The 13,743-nt window shown below is 42.5% G+C and overlaps 1 protein-coding gene across 2 annotated transcripts in view; it reads right to left on the reverse strand.

Moving 5' to 3' along the window:
- The window catches only part of SLC1A2 (solute carrier family 1 member 2), a 140,213-nt gene that overhangs the window by 18,635 nt on the left and 107,835 nt on the right, over nucleotides 1-13,743 (reverse strand). For both annotated transcript variants that reach the window (XM_078684677.1, XM_078684676.1), the window contains one exon: nucleotides 909-1,103. In XM_078684677.1, the coding sequence (XP_078540803.1) occupies nucleotides 909-1,103 (195 nt within the window). The remainder of the gene's footprint in view (nucleotides 1-908; nucleotides 1,104-13,743) is intronic.

Raw genomic sequence — 13,743 nt, forward strand, 5'->3', positions numbered from 1 at the left:
TTGGTAGGACGACAGTGTTCCCTCCAAAACTGCTTCTAAAGCCGAAACTGCACTCAGCTTTGCTGATAATATCCTTATTTAGTGATGGTAGCTGCATGCTTTATATACCATGTCAAATTTTTTAACTAAAAAAACGCTAAAAGCATTGCAAAAACCCAAACTATAGAGCGTTAAAGTGCAGTCGTATGTTAACCAAACAAAACATATAGGTACTGAGGAATGTTGATGACAACAAATCATTGTGGGTGGATAAAATAAATTGTAGTCAACGATCTTCTAAAATTCAATGAAATTAAATGAATTGTTGAGTGTGTGGATGGGCCATGGTTAATGTGAGGCGTAGCCTCAAGTGTGCCGTGATGGACCACCATCAACGTTAATAGATAGTACATCACACTCAATACATCAGCACAGATAGTTTATGCCATGATATCTTTTCATGTAATTTATTTTTTTTGTAAATATTCAACCAAAGCCAAGATGCAAGGTTTTACAATTTTTGCAGTAATGCAAAATCACACTGAAGGGTCAATGAGAACTATTAGGAGTTGTCTCCCTGTATAAAAAAGGAATTGTAGCTACTGGTATAATTCTCTCTAAAATAATTATTCATAGTTACTGCAAAATGACTGTGAAACATGTGTCATTATGGGAGAAGCGTTATCCAGCATTTAGGGCTATTTTTTAAGTGCAAAATTTGATGCTGTGATATTAAAATATATTTTTTTGTTTTCAATGTACAAATAAATGTGTGAATGTGCACTTATTAGTACAAAGGACACACGTTCTTTTTAAATAAATAGCATAATTGTCTGAAAGTCTGTATCAACAATTCTATTTTCTTTGATGAAATTGGAATGGATTCATCTTTGGCTACTTAAAATTAAAAAAGAATCTTCTTGCCACACCTGACTGTCACGATCTGTCCACCGTCCAGCACGATGCCATTCATCTGAGCGATAAAAATAGCCGCCACGGCTTCGTAGAGAGCGGTCCCGTCCATGTTGATGGTGGCGCCAACTGGAAGCACGAACCTCGTCACGCGCTTGTCGATGTGGAGGTTTTCTTCCAGGCAGCGGAAGGTCACCGGCAGGGTTCCAGCACTGAAATATGGGGGCAAAAATAGTTTTTTATTACACACAGACCCACTCAATTCAGTGTAATTACAGTGCATTCCAGTGGTATTATGGGTTTTGTAGAGGGTGTACTGCCAGCATATATGTCGAAACTACACTCAAATAAATATACATATCCCCTACCTTGCCATAGAGGAAGGCTGCAATTTCACGCTTCGCACTACGGAGTATCACGGTGCACCAATGCTAGGCTGATCCGGTACCCCCCCTATTTCTTTTTAATTATAAAGTTTCCTAGGACGTTTAATAATAATATGAAACTTATAATGCGCTCGGCTTACCCAGGGGCATCCCGGCGCAACAGACCAGAAAAAAGAAAAAAAGGAGAGACTCAGCTAATCACTACCGGGGAAACAAATGGGTCTTAAGCAGCTTCCTAAATGGTAGGATCTGGGATTCTGAGCGAATCTTGAGGGGCAGAGAGTTCCAAAGAGAGGCCACCTGCACAGAAAAACGCCTGCCCCCCGACCGGGCTCTTCTTACTCTCGCTGACTGCAAAAGATGTTTTTGATCAGAGCGCAACAGACGAGGGGGTTTGTAGGGACGGGCCATATTGGCAAGAATGGGAGGACCTCTTCCATATAAGATTTTGTGAGCTGTACAAAGCACTTTAAATTTCACCCGCTCCTTCACGGGGAGCCAGTGGAGCGCTTTAAGGGCCGGAGCAGCAGACTGCCTTCTGGGAACATCCATAACTTGGACTTGCAGCCCATTGGGGTGGGTAGACTAGGGGACATGACAAAAACACTGTGCAGAGTCCCCAGTCTGCCTACTCCAGTGAGGGACAAAACGATTGTGTAGGCATTGGGGGGGATGTGGGAGGTGGGACCTCTCCAGGGCCCAGAAGGATCAGCCACCTTCCGTTCCTCTTTTTTAAATATATAGTTCCTGTTTAAATATATATATATATATATATATATATATATATATATATATATATATATATATATATATACACACACACACACACATATATATATAAATACATTTATATATATATATCAGGAGCTCCCAGGCCAAGTACTGTGCTGAGTGGGTACCCCTGCAGCTCGGTCCACCTCCTGCACCGCAGGGCTTGCAGGGGCCTCTGACGAGGGGGGTGGTAATGTATGGATTATGGAGTTTAACAGGTAAGTAAACATATAAATAAATAAAACGAATTTTGTTGCGCGCATTTCATCGCATTTGGTGATGCAGTGCACGCAACGAAATTAGTTTTATTTATTAATATGTTTACTTACCTGTTAAGGTCCGTAATCAATACATTACTACCCCCCACCCTGCCCCTACCCCTCCCCACGTCACCGCCCGGCAGGTACTCCCACTACCGGCCGCGGCTGCTTATCAGTTGTATGTTTTTCTGCATCCCAGGTTTATGGAAACTAACATTACCAAGGCAATCATTTGTGACTTTGATAGATCTACACTAATTAACAAGAATCTAAATGTATTTATTATGCTTGACATTAGTATTTGTAATGCTATATATGGCAAAATAACAGCCATATGGATGACAGTAAATTATTTGGTGGCAGAAACAAAATTTTGTTGGTAATGTATATATAGTTGCAAGAATTTAAAAAAAACATACTAATAAAGTGATTATATTAAATAATGATTATTATTTTAGGGAAATACCACATGAAACAGACTAAAACATGTAAACTGTCTATTACATATACAATTTACAATCAAGCAATAAATATATACATGTCAACATATTGATATTAGGGGATATTAGGGAGAAATCAAAGTGCATGTGTGAGCGAAGTAGGATTAATTAAGGCTGTTTCCCAGCTTGTGTGGTTTGTAGACTTTACAGCTGTTTTAAAAGGAGTAAGTGAGATGGCGGAATTTATTTCTGAACTGGCGGCTCACATCCAGAAAAGAGTCTTCAATTTGTACAACTCTTTTTGTGTTGCTAAATAAAAAAAATAAAATAAAAATAAATAAAAAAAAAAACAGAAAAGAGGCACTCTTAGAAAAAAAGTGAGCAGAGACCACAGGCAGCACAGGGGGGGTTTAGGGGAGTCTACCGAAGATAATGTGAGAGAGCATATCTGCTCACCAGTTATGATAAGGAGATGGGAGGTTGATCATTTACGGCCCTAATACTAAAATTAGAGTTATTATTTTAATTGTAGCCATGTTTTGTTTGATACCCGTTTAATCTGGAGGTCAAATGGCGGTATGGATGTGCCAGTGAAGATTATTAAAAATTTCCCATGGCAGATTTAGGATTGAATCTACGGTAATGCAGACGGCTATTGCAGCTCTTACTTGCAAAGGACGGGTTCATGGAACTGAGCTTAATTCGTTTGGAGTGGTACGGGGACTCGTTTTGAAAAGCTGTGCAGCATGCAGCAGTGGAGTCTACAGGTAGAAGTATTCTAAGCTCTCGTTTGGGTTGAGTACTACACTAAGGTTTCTACCTGGAAAAGTAGGTGAGTGTTTTTTTAAGAAAAAGAGTATAAAATGTTAGATGCATCATTTCTAATTTGGCAGAAAAATAAGTTGTTTTTGTCTTTGAGAAGAAAAGCATTCAATAATGGATTGCATTGAATAGTTGTAAGGCAGGCTGAGAGTATAGTAGGGAGAATAGGATAAAAGTCAGTAAAGAGAAAAACACTTGCATATCGTGGGAAAAAAATATAAAAGAATTTAAAGAACAAAATGATGCCTATAAAATGTGTGGTGTGGAGACAGGAAGAAAAAGAGAGAGCGAGAGAGAGAGAGAGAGAGAGAGTGACCCTGCACCTGCATTCTTGGGATATCAATTGGCAAAGGGGTAGGATTTGAGAGTAAAGAGCACAATGAGATGGAGAAAAATAAATATGTCTCTCCTATTCAGGGGGTATTGGCTTTGTCAATGTTTTTGCTATCCATATTGCAAGCAGTTGCTTGTTGTACCTCACGGGTGTAGTAAATTTAAAAAGTACTAAGAAGTCAACAGCGCTGGTATTGTCACCTCTTTGTCTCACGTGGGTGAGACAAAGAGGCTTTACCAATGCTTCTGTTTATACGTTTTTTCCCCAAGGTTTTTATGCAATGGTCCATATTAGAAACTACGGCCTCTGGCTATCTCAGGATTACATGAATGCTCATCCAGAAAACGAAATAAAATGCACCTTCAAGTGGTTTGAGATCACTTTCAACAAAATTGTTTGGAAATTAGCCAACATTGCGGCCCTCTCTCTCTGCCTTTATAGAGGAAAATCCTAGGAGGCCTTTAGAAGTCATTACGCTTTATCAGACATTGAGAACTGTGCATGGGAAGAAGAATTTTGGAAGTCCTGGGGTGACGGAAACAACAACCCTATTATCATTTTTTGCATAAGCATAGATCTATCTTACTGTGGTGACACTGGGCTATCAAGGCCAGTGTCCATGTGCTACGCTGTCATGCCCAGCGCCCAGAACTGGCGAACGGTGCACGTTGAAATCGGTCACTGAGTATCTGCAAGCTACCCTGATGGTATTTGTTTCAGACAGTTAGAGAAGATCCTGCCCTGTGCTCAGTAGTTTTTCATATTTACATACATAGATGTTCAGAAGTCAACAAGAAGAAAGAAATTAAGTGGAAGAGGTCCTTGTGGGTTAGACTGTTGAGATAAAGGTTGCATTCTCCTAGATTGATGATGGAGATTTTGGGAGAGTGGTAGCCAGAACGTTTCTTTTTTGTGCGGTTCAGGGTTGAAAACCTGACAGAAGATGAGGGAATCGTGTAGAGCAGGTGATAAATACAGGGGTTTCTCGCCAGTGATCAGCCAAGATATAGAAATATACGGCTGATGGAGCGGAAGGAGGCAGGCAGAAAGTGGACCATGGGAACGAAAGATTGATCCAACGCTTTAAAGTGACTTGGAGTACTTGGATTTCAGTTCCATCATCTATTTGAGCTCATCTGAGACTTTATAGACAGGGATAAACTTTAAGCGCATAAATCCAAGACCCGCCCAAATGCCGCAGTTGAGTTTGGCCCTCTAGGCCACATTACCACTGAAAGAGATGTCATTCAACCCTGGACCCACGGAAACATAGAAGGGCAGGGTGACTGACAGACTGACAATACAGTAGATATGTCAAATTGATAGACATTAGGTACAAGAGCTAAACAAAGCAGAGATCCAGGCAGCTATTGTTATTGTTATTGTTACTTTAGTTTGTATAGCGCCAGCTCACCCACCGGTCTCAAGACGCTTTCAGACCAAGAAACACAACAAATTTTCCAGGCTAGCGAAGGAATAAGATACCCTATGGTTAAGGAGGGCCAAAAGCTTCCCTGAATAATATTGTTTTCAGTTGTTTTCTGAACTGTAGAAGATTGGCCTCCTTGCGAAGCATGTCTGGCAACTTATTCCACAGCTGTGGGATTTGTGTGGAAAATGATCTTCCACCCTTTGTTGCCAGTTTGAAACGAGGGCAGACCAGCAGTTGAGCATCCGAGGATCTAAGTGATCGTTTCGGATTGTAGAGCGTCAAACGATCCTTGATGTAGACCGGAGCTTGTCCATATATTGCCTTATGTGCAACGCACAGGCTCTTGAAATCCACCCTCTGCTTCACCGGGAGCCAATGAGTGTATGTAATAGGGGGGAAGCATGGGCTTTCCTGGGAAGCTTAAAAATCAGGCGTGCCGCATCGTTCATAACCACCTGTAGTTTCTTGATCAGACTATTTGGCAGGCCTAAATAGAGGACATTGCCATAGTCCAATCGTGATATAATAGTGGCAGACACTACCGTGCGGAGCATCGACTGAGAAAGGAGAGGGACAAGCGTACGCAATTGCCTAATTAGACCGATACACACGCCAAACTACCGTAGAAATCTGGGCAGACATTGACAGATCACTGTCAATTTTTATGCCGAGACTTTTTACATTTGTTGCTGGTATTGGAGTAGGACCAAGTTCTTGTAGCCAGTATCCATCACCCCAGGGTGATGTTCCTGTAGATATCACCAATACTTCTGTCTTTTCAGGATTAATTTTCAATAGGTTGACAGTCATCCAGCTGACTGTGTACCTAAGAACTTCTAGCATATGCGCCTGGGCTTCAGTAGAATTCTCAATGCTAAAAAGCAGCTGAGTGTCATCGGCGTAATTAAACACTCGACAGCCCATGTGCACTAAAGACTCAATCAAGGGTTTTAAGTAGAGATTAAAAAGTAGTGGAGATAGTGCTGAGCCCTGTGGGACTCCACACTCCACCATGCCTACTTTAGAAAGATCATCTCCCTGTTGAATCCTCTGTTGCCTCCCAGTTAGGAAGGATTCTAGCCACTTATAGGCTACACCTTTTATTCCCAAACTGGCCATTCTTCCCAGGAGCAGGTCATGGCTGACAGTGTCAAACGCCGCTGACAGATCTAGAAGTATCAGGGCGCTTGGTTTCCTACTGTCAGCCATGCCTCTGAGCTCATCCAGCACCGAGAGCATCACTAACTCGGTGCTGTGATGTGCCCTAAAGCCCGCCTGACGTCCATGGAGCAGATTGTGCGACTCCAGAAGAGAGGATAGATCTTGCTGTACGTGTTGCTTCAGAATTTTTGATAGAAATGGTAGTTGGGAGATCGGTCGATAGTTTTTTAAGTTGGCTGAATCTGCTCCTGGTTTTTTTAACAAAGGTCTGACCCGAGCCTCCTTAAGGCTAGGTGGAAGGTATCCCTTCTGCAGTGACATATTGAGGAAAGAGAGGATATGTTTCTCCAGGATAGAACGTGCCGCCCGGAAAATTCTAGGGGGACAGGGGTCGGCAGGAGAACCAGATTTGATATTATTCATCAATTGTTCAAGCTTAGTAGAATTTATTTCGGGAAAGCATGAGATAATACATTCTTGAGAGACAGCAGTATTCTGCAATGGAATAGAACCACTAACTGTATTATTTTTAATCTCAGAGAGAATAGTTTGCACTTTTTCTGAGAAATACTGTTGAAACGTGTTGCTGTCAAATTTTATCTCGGTTTTGACCGGTATCTTTGTCAATTCATTCAAGATAGTAAACGTTTCCTTCTGGACATTTTGCGCCTGTTTGATGCGAGTATCAAAATACTCTGCTTTGACTGTCAAAATCAATTTCTTGTAGGCATTTAATTTGATTTTATAGTGTTCACGATCTATTTCCTACTTTGTTTTCCCCCAATGCCTTTCCACACGGCGGAGCTCTTTCTTATATTCTCTCAGAGGAGGAGTAAACCAAGGAGCGCCTTTCCTCAGCCCTTTGGCTTTTTGTAACTTTTCCGGGGCAATCTGGTCGATCGCCTGAGTAAAATTTTTAGTTAAGTTCATGTAATCCTGATCCAGATTGCCACTGAGGGGCTTAATACGGTGTGGAAGAGTGACTGTCAAGGTTTGCAAATCAACCTTCTTCCATTGACGAACCTTTTTCGTTTCTGAGACTGAGCTTATAGCGTTCCCTTTGATGGAAATACCAAAGTTGATCAGATAATGGTCCGACCAAACGCAAGGTAGGATGTCTTGAATCGTCACTTCCGGGTCCGAGGTCCAGACAAGGTCAAGCGTATGTCCCCTGTTATGCGTGGGGCCTTCTACCAGCTGCTTCAGACCACTTATGGACATAGAGAGCTCCAGTTGTCGAGCTATCGAGTCTCTAGGCGTTTTTTTCCCAGTGTAAGTTGAAGTCACCGGTTATTATTACCTTTTGGTATCTAGTACTGATATCTGATAAAATGGGGGCAAAAAGATCATTGAATGTTGCAGTGGTATTTGGGGGCCGATATATTATAAAAAGCGCAAAGCATGAGTTATTTAAAATCACCTTTATTCCCAAAAGGTCTGCCAAATCCACTGATTCCGCCATAAGCTTTTCGACTCTCAAATACTATTTGAATAAAATTGCAACTCCTCCGCCACGTGACCCATTTGCACAATTATGCCATATCGCCTCATATTCTTCCGGGAGAGCTGCTAAGATATCCGGTACCGAATTGTCATCAAGCCAAGTTTCGGTTAAGGTATATCTCCCTCTTGCAAAAGGGTAAATATTTCTAGGTGGTGCTTATTGAGGGATCGAGTATTCAAGCTCCCAACCTTCAAACCAAGTTGACCCAAATGGGAGCTTGTACTAATGGGTTTCAGGATATGTAAGTCTTTTAGCGTGCCAATAATGTTTGGGCTCAGCCTTACCTTATTAGAATGTAAGTCATGTAAAGTATCTGACGAGTATTTAATAATAGAATTGGCAGTCCTAGCCCCTGGGCCCGTCCGTGCACGCTGTCATGGTCCTTTTAAATAGCTTCCAGTAATTGACGCCGCCTAGCACGCTGCCCTGAGTGGCGCTGCTGTGAAGAGAATACCCCCAAGATGGTGCTGCCTAATTCACAACGAGGGACAGAGGAGCCGCGAAATGCGGTGAGGTCACAATTTATGAGCAAGTAAATGGCGCTAAAAACAAGGGAGAAGTAACATAAATTAAATTAAATACAAAACGGGTCCTTTTAAAATTATTCCGACTTCGAGCCTGGTGCTTGACAAAGCGCTGCTGATCTAAGCGCTGCGCAGATAGTTGTGGGTCTTGCCTGGTTAGAGCTATAGAGCTTGTCACTATGTTCCCATTGATGAAAATGTGATCGCCATAACATGATTCAGAATGAAACTCTGGAGGAGACGGACGTCTGTCGCTTCCTCCCTGCAGTGATCCCACCCACCATGTCACATAGAATTAATATTTCTGATGAGCCCTCCGTCTCGCATGGACTGTGATGTGCTCTCGCTTGGTCGCTAGATGCCAGAAGGAAGGGAATGTTCATATTTTCAAGTCTGGTTGCCATAGTTTCGCACATACGCTTCATGCCATGTTCGCCGCAAAAGCTTTTTTCAATTGAGTGCACATTTTGAGATGAGTCTCAGATTTCCATGGCATGAAGCCTGCGGTGTTAGTGTTCTCAAACTGAGGGAAACTATTTATATATATATCCTGTTTAGCTATCACTTTTCTTTCATTCTCCCAGTACTATTCTGTTTTTTTCTTTTTTTTCCCTAGAATATTCACTACTGTCTCTATTGCCTACCATAGTTTATATACTTATGACAACCTAGAGCTTAAAAATGTGTTCAGTCAGCACATACACCCTGTGAATTTTGCATACAAAGTAAAAATGCAGCAACATAACTCAATATTTACAGCCAAACGATAAAGAGGAGTAGCTCGCCTTGTAACGATCTGAGGCAATTGTATTGCATTATTGCAAACAGGGGAGTTTGTGGATTGAGACTGCCACACTGCAAGGTGGAATTTTACGAAAGGAGGCCCTTCTGCTGCCTGACCTACCCCACCGCAACAACCCAATATAAAAGAGCCTGGAGCATTCCAGGGATTCACATTGGCTAATCCAAGACCAATTATACTGCATAAAACACCCCAAGCATTCTAGTCAATCTTTCAGGTACCACCGGAGTGCTCGCAGAATGGAAGATTTGCAGACTCTCCAAACATATTTTGTGTAGAAAATTCCTGTTCATCCCTTTTTGTACAACTACAGGAAATTATATTACCTTAGTGCGAAATATAAGCCAAAAAATAGGCATTTTCAAATTTGTGCAATTCAGTATTTTACACATTTATTCCCACATTTGTTTATTTTGATTGTATTAAACGAGCAGTAGGTATGGCGCAGAGGGGATAATCACAGAGGTAAAATCCTTCAAATATAATGAAGATTAGGGGGCATTGAGTGTCCTGTGTAAGTAGTAGCAGAGATGCACTTAAGATACAATGAGTACAAATCAGGCAATGTCGCGAGAGGGGTCTTCGAGGCACACTGTGCACTAAACACTGACACTGTCAACTGCCCTCGTTCTAACTTCAAAGAGCTGCCTTCGGATCAAGAACCTAGAGTAAAATAGGAATTGAAGATCACAAAGCTGGTACAAGTAGTATATGTTACAAGTCGGGGAAGGTCCTGACACCTTCCTAAGATACTTCTCCACTTTTTACACTTTCCTTGCATTACATCAACTCCTGAGAAGCCTAGAGTGCATATTAGGGTGCCCTGATTACTGCAAACAGTGAAAATGAGCCCCATCCCCCAGATACAATTGATGCATAATGGCCCCCTAAAGCTCTGGTGCCACTGCACCTGGTGCACTGCTGAAAGCCATACTCGTGTCTGAGAGGAAGCGGCAGACGTCCGTCTCCTCCAGAGTTTCAATCCAAATCCTTTTATGAGAATTACGGGGCATATTATCAAGGGGGTTTATCTCCGCTTTTTTGGCTTTAAAAGCCAAGAAAGCGGAGATAAAATTATCTCCCTATTACCTAGCTGTCGCTAACACCAGTTAGCGACAGCTAGTAGTAGATAGCGACCATCTTGGGCCCCACTTTGCATGTCAGTGATATTTATCACTAATGACATGCAAAGTGGGCTTGCCAAGATGTTAGCAACTGGAAACAGTCGCTAACATCGCTATCTCCTATTACCAACTTTTGGAGATATTCGCGCTAAGCGCGAATATCTCCAAAAGCTAACACCTGCCCTGAGCAGTTCTTAGCCATGTTATCCAATGGGAGGTGGATAACATGGCTAAGAGCATTAGCTCGGTAATGCATGAATATCGCTGACTTTTCAGCGATATTCATGCATTGCGGCCGATTTTCATCGCATTTGTGATAAACCTTGGTAATATCAAGGTTTATTTGCGATAAAAATCACCGCAGCTCAGCGGTGAAATTTTATTTCAACTTCCCTGAAAAATAATAGTAGAATAAAATATGGTAAATGGTGTAAATTGAAAGCTCTACTGGTGATTTTCTTGTGTTTGCCTTTCTTGGGCTATTTTTTATTTACATTCTTGGTCTTCTCCTTGGTTTCCATTAAGATGCTCAAACCCTGTTTGTTACGCAATCGTACACCTCTATATTGTTCCTTTGCTCTGGTACAGTTTCACTTGATTTGAATCTATGACTACTAACAACTGTCACTCAATGAAGTAGTATAATTTTATATTCTAAACTGAAATGGCTAGCAACAGTCAAAATATAGAGAACTACCCTTTTTTGAACTTTGAAGACTCTCTATCATATATGTAGTGGACTTTCTGAGCCAAGCAGCAGCAGGCCCCTCACCGCCTCCTCTAAAGCCATGAAGGTAAGCGCTCCAAATGGCGACCCTACTGGACACAATTACCACCCAAATGCTAAAATAAATGGTTTTGAATATGAATGGTCTGACTTGTCACATTTTAAAACCATTTTTTTATATTGATTATTTTTAAAGAGCTGTTGGTAGGAGATAGGCCCAGCCCGACCCCAGCAAAAAATAACCCATGTTGGCATATGCCTGGCAAAGGTTTTTCCTGAGCTCTCATACCGAACCCCGGCACTACTCCCACTGGCCCTCAGCTCTTTAAAAAAAAAAGTCAGGCCTGACCCTAAATCCAGACCCCTGGCACAACTCCCCCTGGCCTCCTGCTCTTTAAGAAAACCAGGCCCTAGTTCTGAGCCCTAAACAGGACTCATAGTGAAACCCCCATAGCTACCTGCCCTTATAAAAAAAACTGTCCTAGCCCAAAGCTCTAAAACAGGCCCCTGGAGCACTCCCCACCCCAGCCCCAGCCCTAAAAAAAACTAAAATAACCCCAGCACAAAGCCCTGAGCCTACACGAAGGGATGAAAGACGTCGCCGAGTGGATGAAGAACAGCCGCCTGAAACTGAACTCAGACAGGACGGAAGTCCTCATCCTGGGATCATTGCCCTCCGCATGGGACGACTCCTGGTGACCCCCTGCCCTGGGCACCTCTCCCAAGCCAACGGACCACGCACATAACCTGGGCTTCATCCTGGACTCCTCCCTCTCGATGACCAGACAAGTCAACGCTGTCTCATCATCATGCTTCAACACCCTACGCATGCTCCGAAAGATCTTCCGGTGGATCCCCACCGAAACCAGGAAGACGGTCACCCAGGCACTCGTCACCAGCCGACTGGACTACGGGAACACCCTCTACGCCGGAACCACAGCCAAACTTCAGAAAAGACTCCAGCGCATCCAGAACGCCTCCGCACGACTCGTCCTGGACATCCCCCGACACAGCCACATCTCCGGCCACCTGAGAGACCTGCACTGGCTCCCCGTCAGCAAGAGGATCACCTTCAGACTCCTCACCCACACACACAAGGCCCTCCATGACCTGGGCCCCAAGTACCTCAACAACCGCCTGACCTTCTATACTCCCACCCGCCAGCTACGATCAACCAGCCTCGCCCTCGCCGCCGTTCCACGCATACACAGAGCCACCACTGGAGGAAGATCCTTCTCCTACCTGGTGGCCAAGACCTGGAACTCCCTCCCCATCCACCTCCGGCTAACCGAGGACCATCTCTCCTTCAGAAAGCAACTCAAGACCAGGCTTTTCGAGCTGTAACGTACCCCCCTCCCCCAGCGCCTTGAGACCCCTACGGGTGAGTAGCACGCTATACAAATGTTATGATTGATTGATTATAGTCTAGTTTATCTTGGGTGAATGTCCTGGCTTTCCTCTCTATTATTTCATTCTCATTATCCAGGATTGTTTTTCTATTTTTGACAATTACTTTTTTATTTATGCGTTGTCCTTGACCTTTTCTATTTCATTTGTTAACAGTTCTATCTTTTCAGTTTGTTGTTCTATTTTATGTTTTGCATGTTTTATTAACATATTCATGAGTTAGTTTCATGGAGCAATTCTACGTATTTATACATCATTCCTTTGTGAGATCATTACCCATGTCCTCATAGGTGAGTAATAACATAATAAGAAGGCGATTAGGTTTCCCACCAAATTCCAAGTATTTAGAGAGTGACGTCATTCCCACCATTGTTTTGACTCTATGCTTCAGTATTTTTACATTGTATAGTCCTTTCCTAGATATTTCTGTAGTGATGATAGATGATATTTTTGATACCATAGTTAGGTAATACAATATTTTTTACTCAATATTTGTGCCATACACCATCTCAACTACTAACTAACTACACCAATAATGTCAAATTTTTCTAAAGCGTATAAATCAAACGCAACTTGACTCCTAGACCATTTAATAATGCCTACAAGTCATTGACCATTAGTAGCTGAATACCCCACACCAGAATGGAGCAAATGGGTGACCTATCACTCTTTAACTATCTGGTCTCAACAACTAGGGCTTCAACATCCCGCACAGCTAAAATGAGGAACATAATGATAATTGTGGACTTCAAACCTCCAAACATAGCCTCTATATTACGAGACACCTTCAGTGAGTTTTCCAATACCTTGTTTTTCCTCAAAAGGTACATAATACGATTGCATTCGTACTTTCACATCTTGATCATACTAGTGGATAATTACTAGAAGCAACCATGGTAATATTTCTGAAATTACAGATAATTCAGGTGCAGCTAACACACAACTTTTCAATCTACCGATGCAGACTCATATCACATCAAGGATTGACTCCTTGCACTGTTTCTAAGGCATCATTTCAAAGCTATACTAATGGCTCATTGAGAAATATATGGGACTGCACTCTTCTGTGAACAGAAATCCATCTCCCTCACAACGCTAGGATGCCTGGCTTCATCTTGGGGGTGCCCAGGTGTGGACACCTCACAGGAACAGGCCAGG

The sequence above is a fragment of the Lissotriton helveticus genome, chromosome 3_2 (genome assembly GCF_964261635.1).
Source record: "Lissotriton helveticus chromosome 3_2, aLisHel1.1, whole genome shotgun sequence".
In the NCBI taxonomy this organism is placed as follows: domain Eukaryota; kingdom Metazoa; phylum Chordata; class Amphibia; order Caudata; family Salamandridae; genus Lissotriton; species Lissotriton helveticus.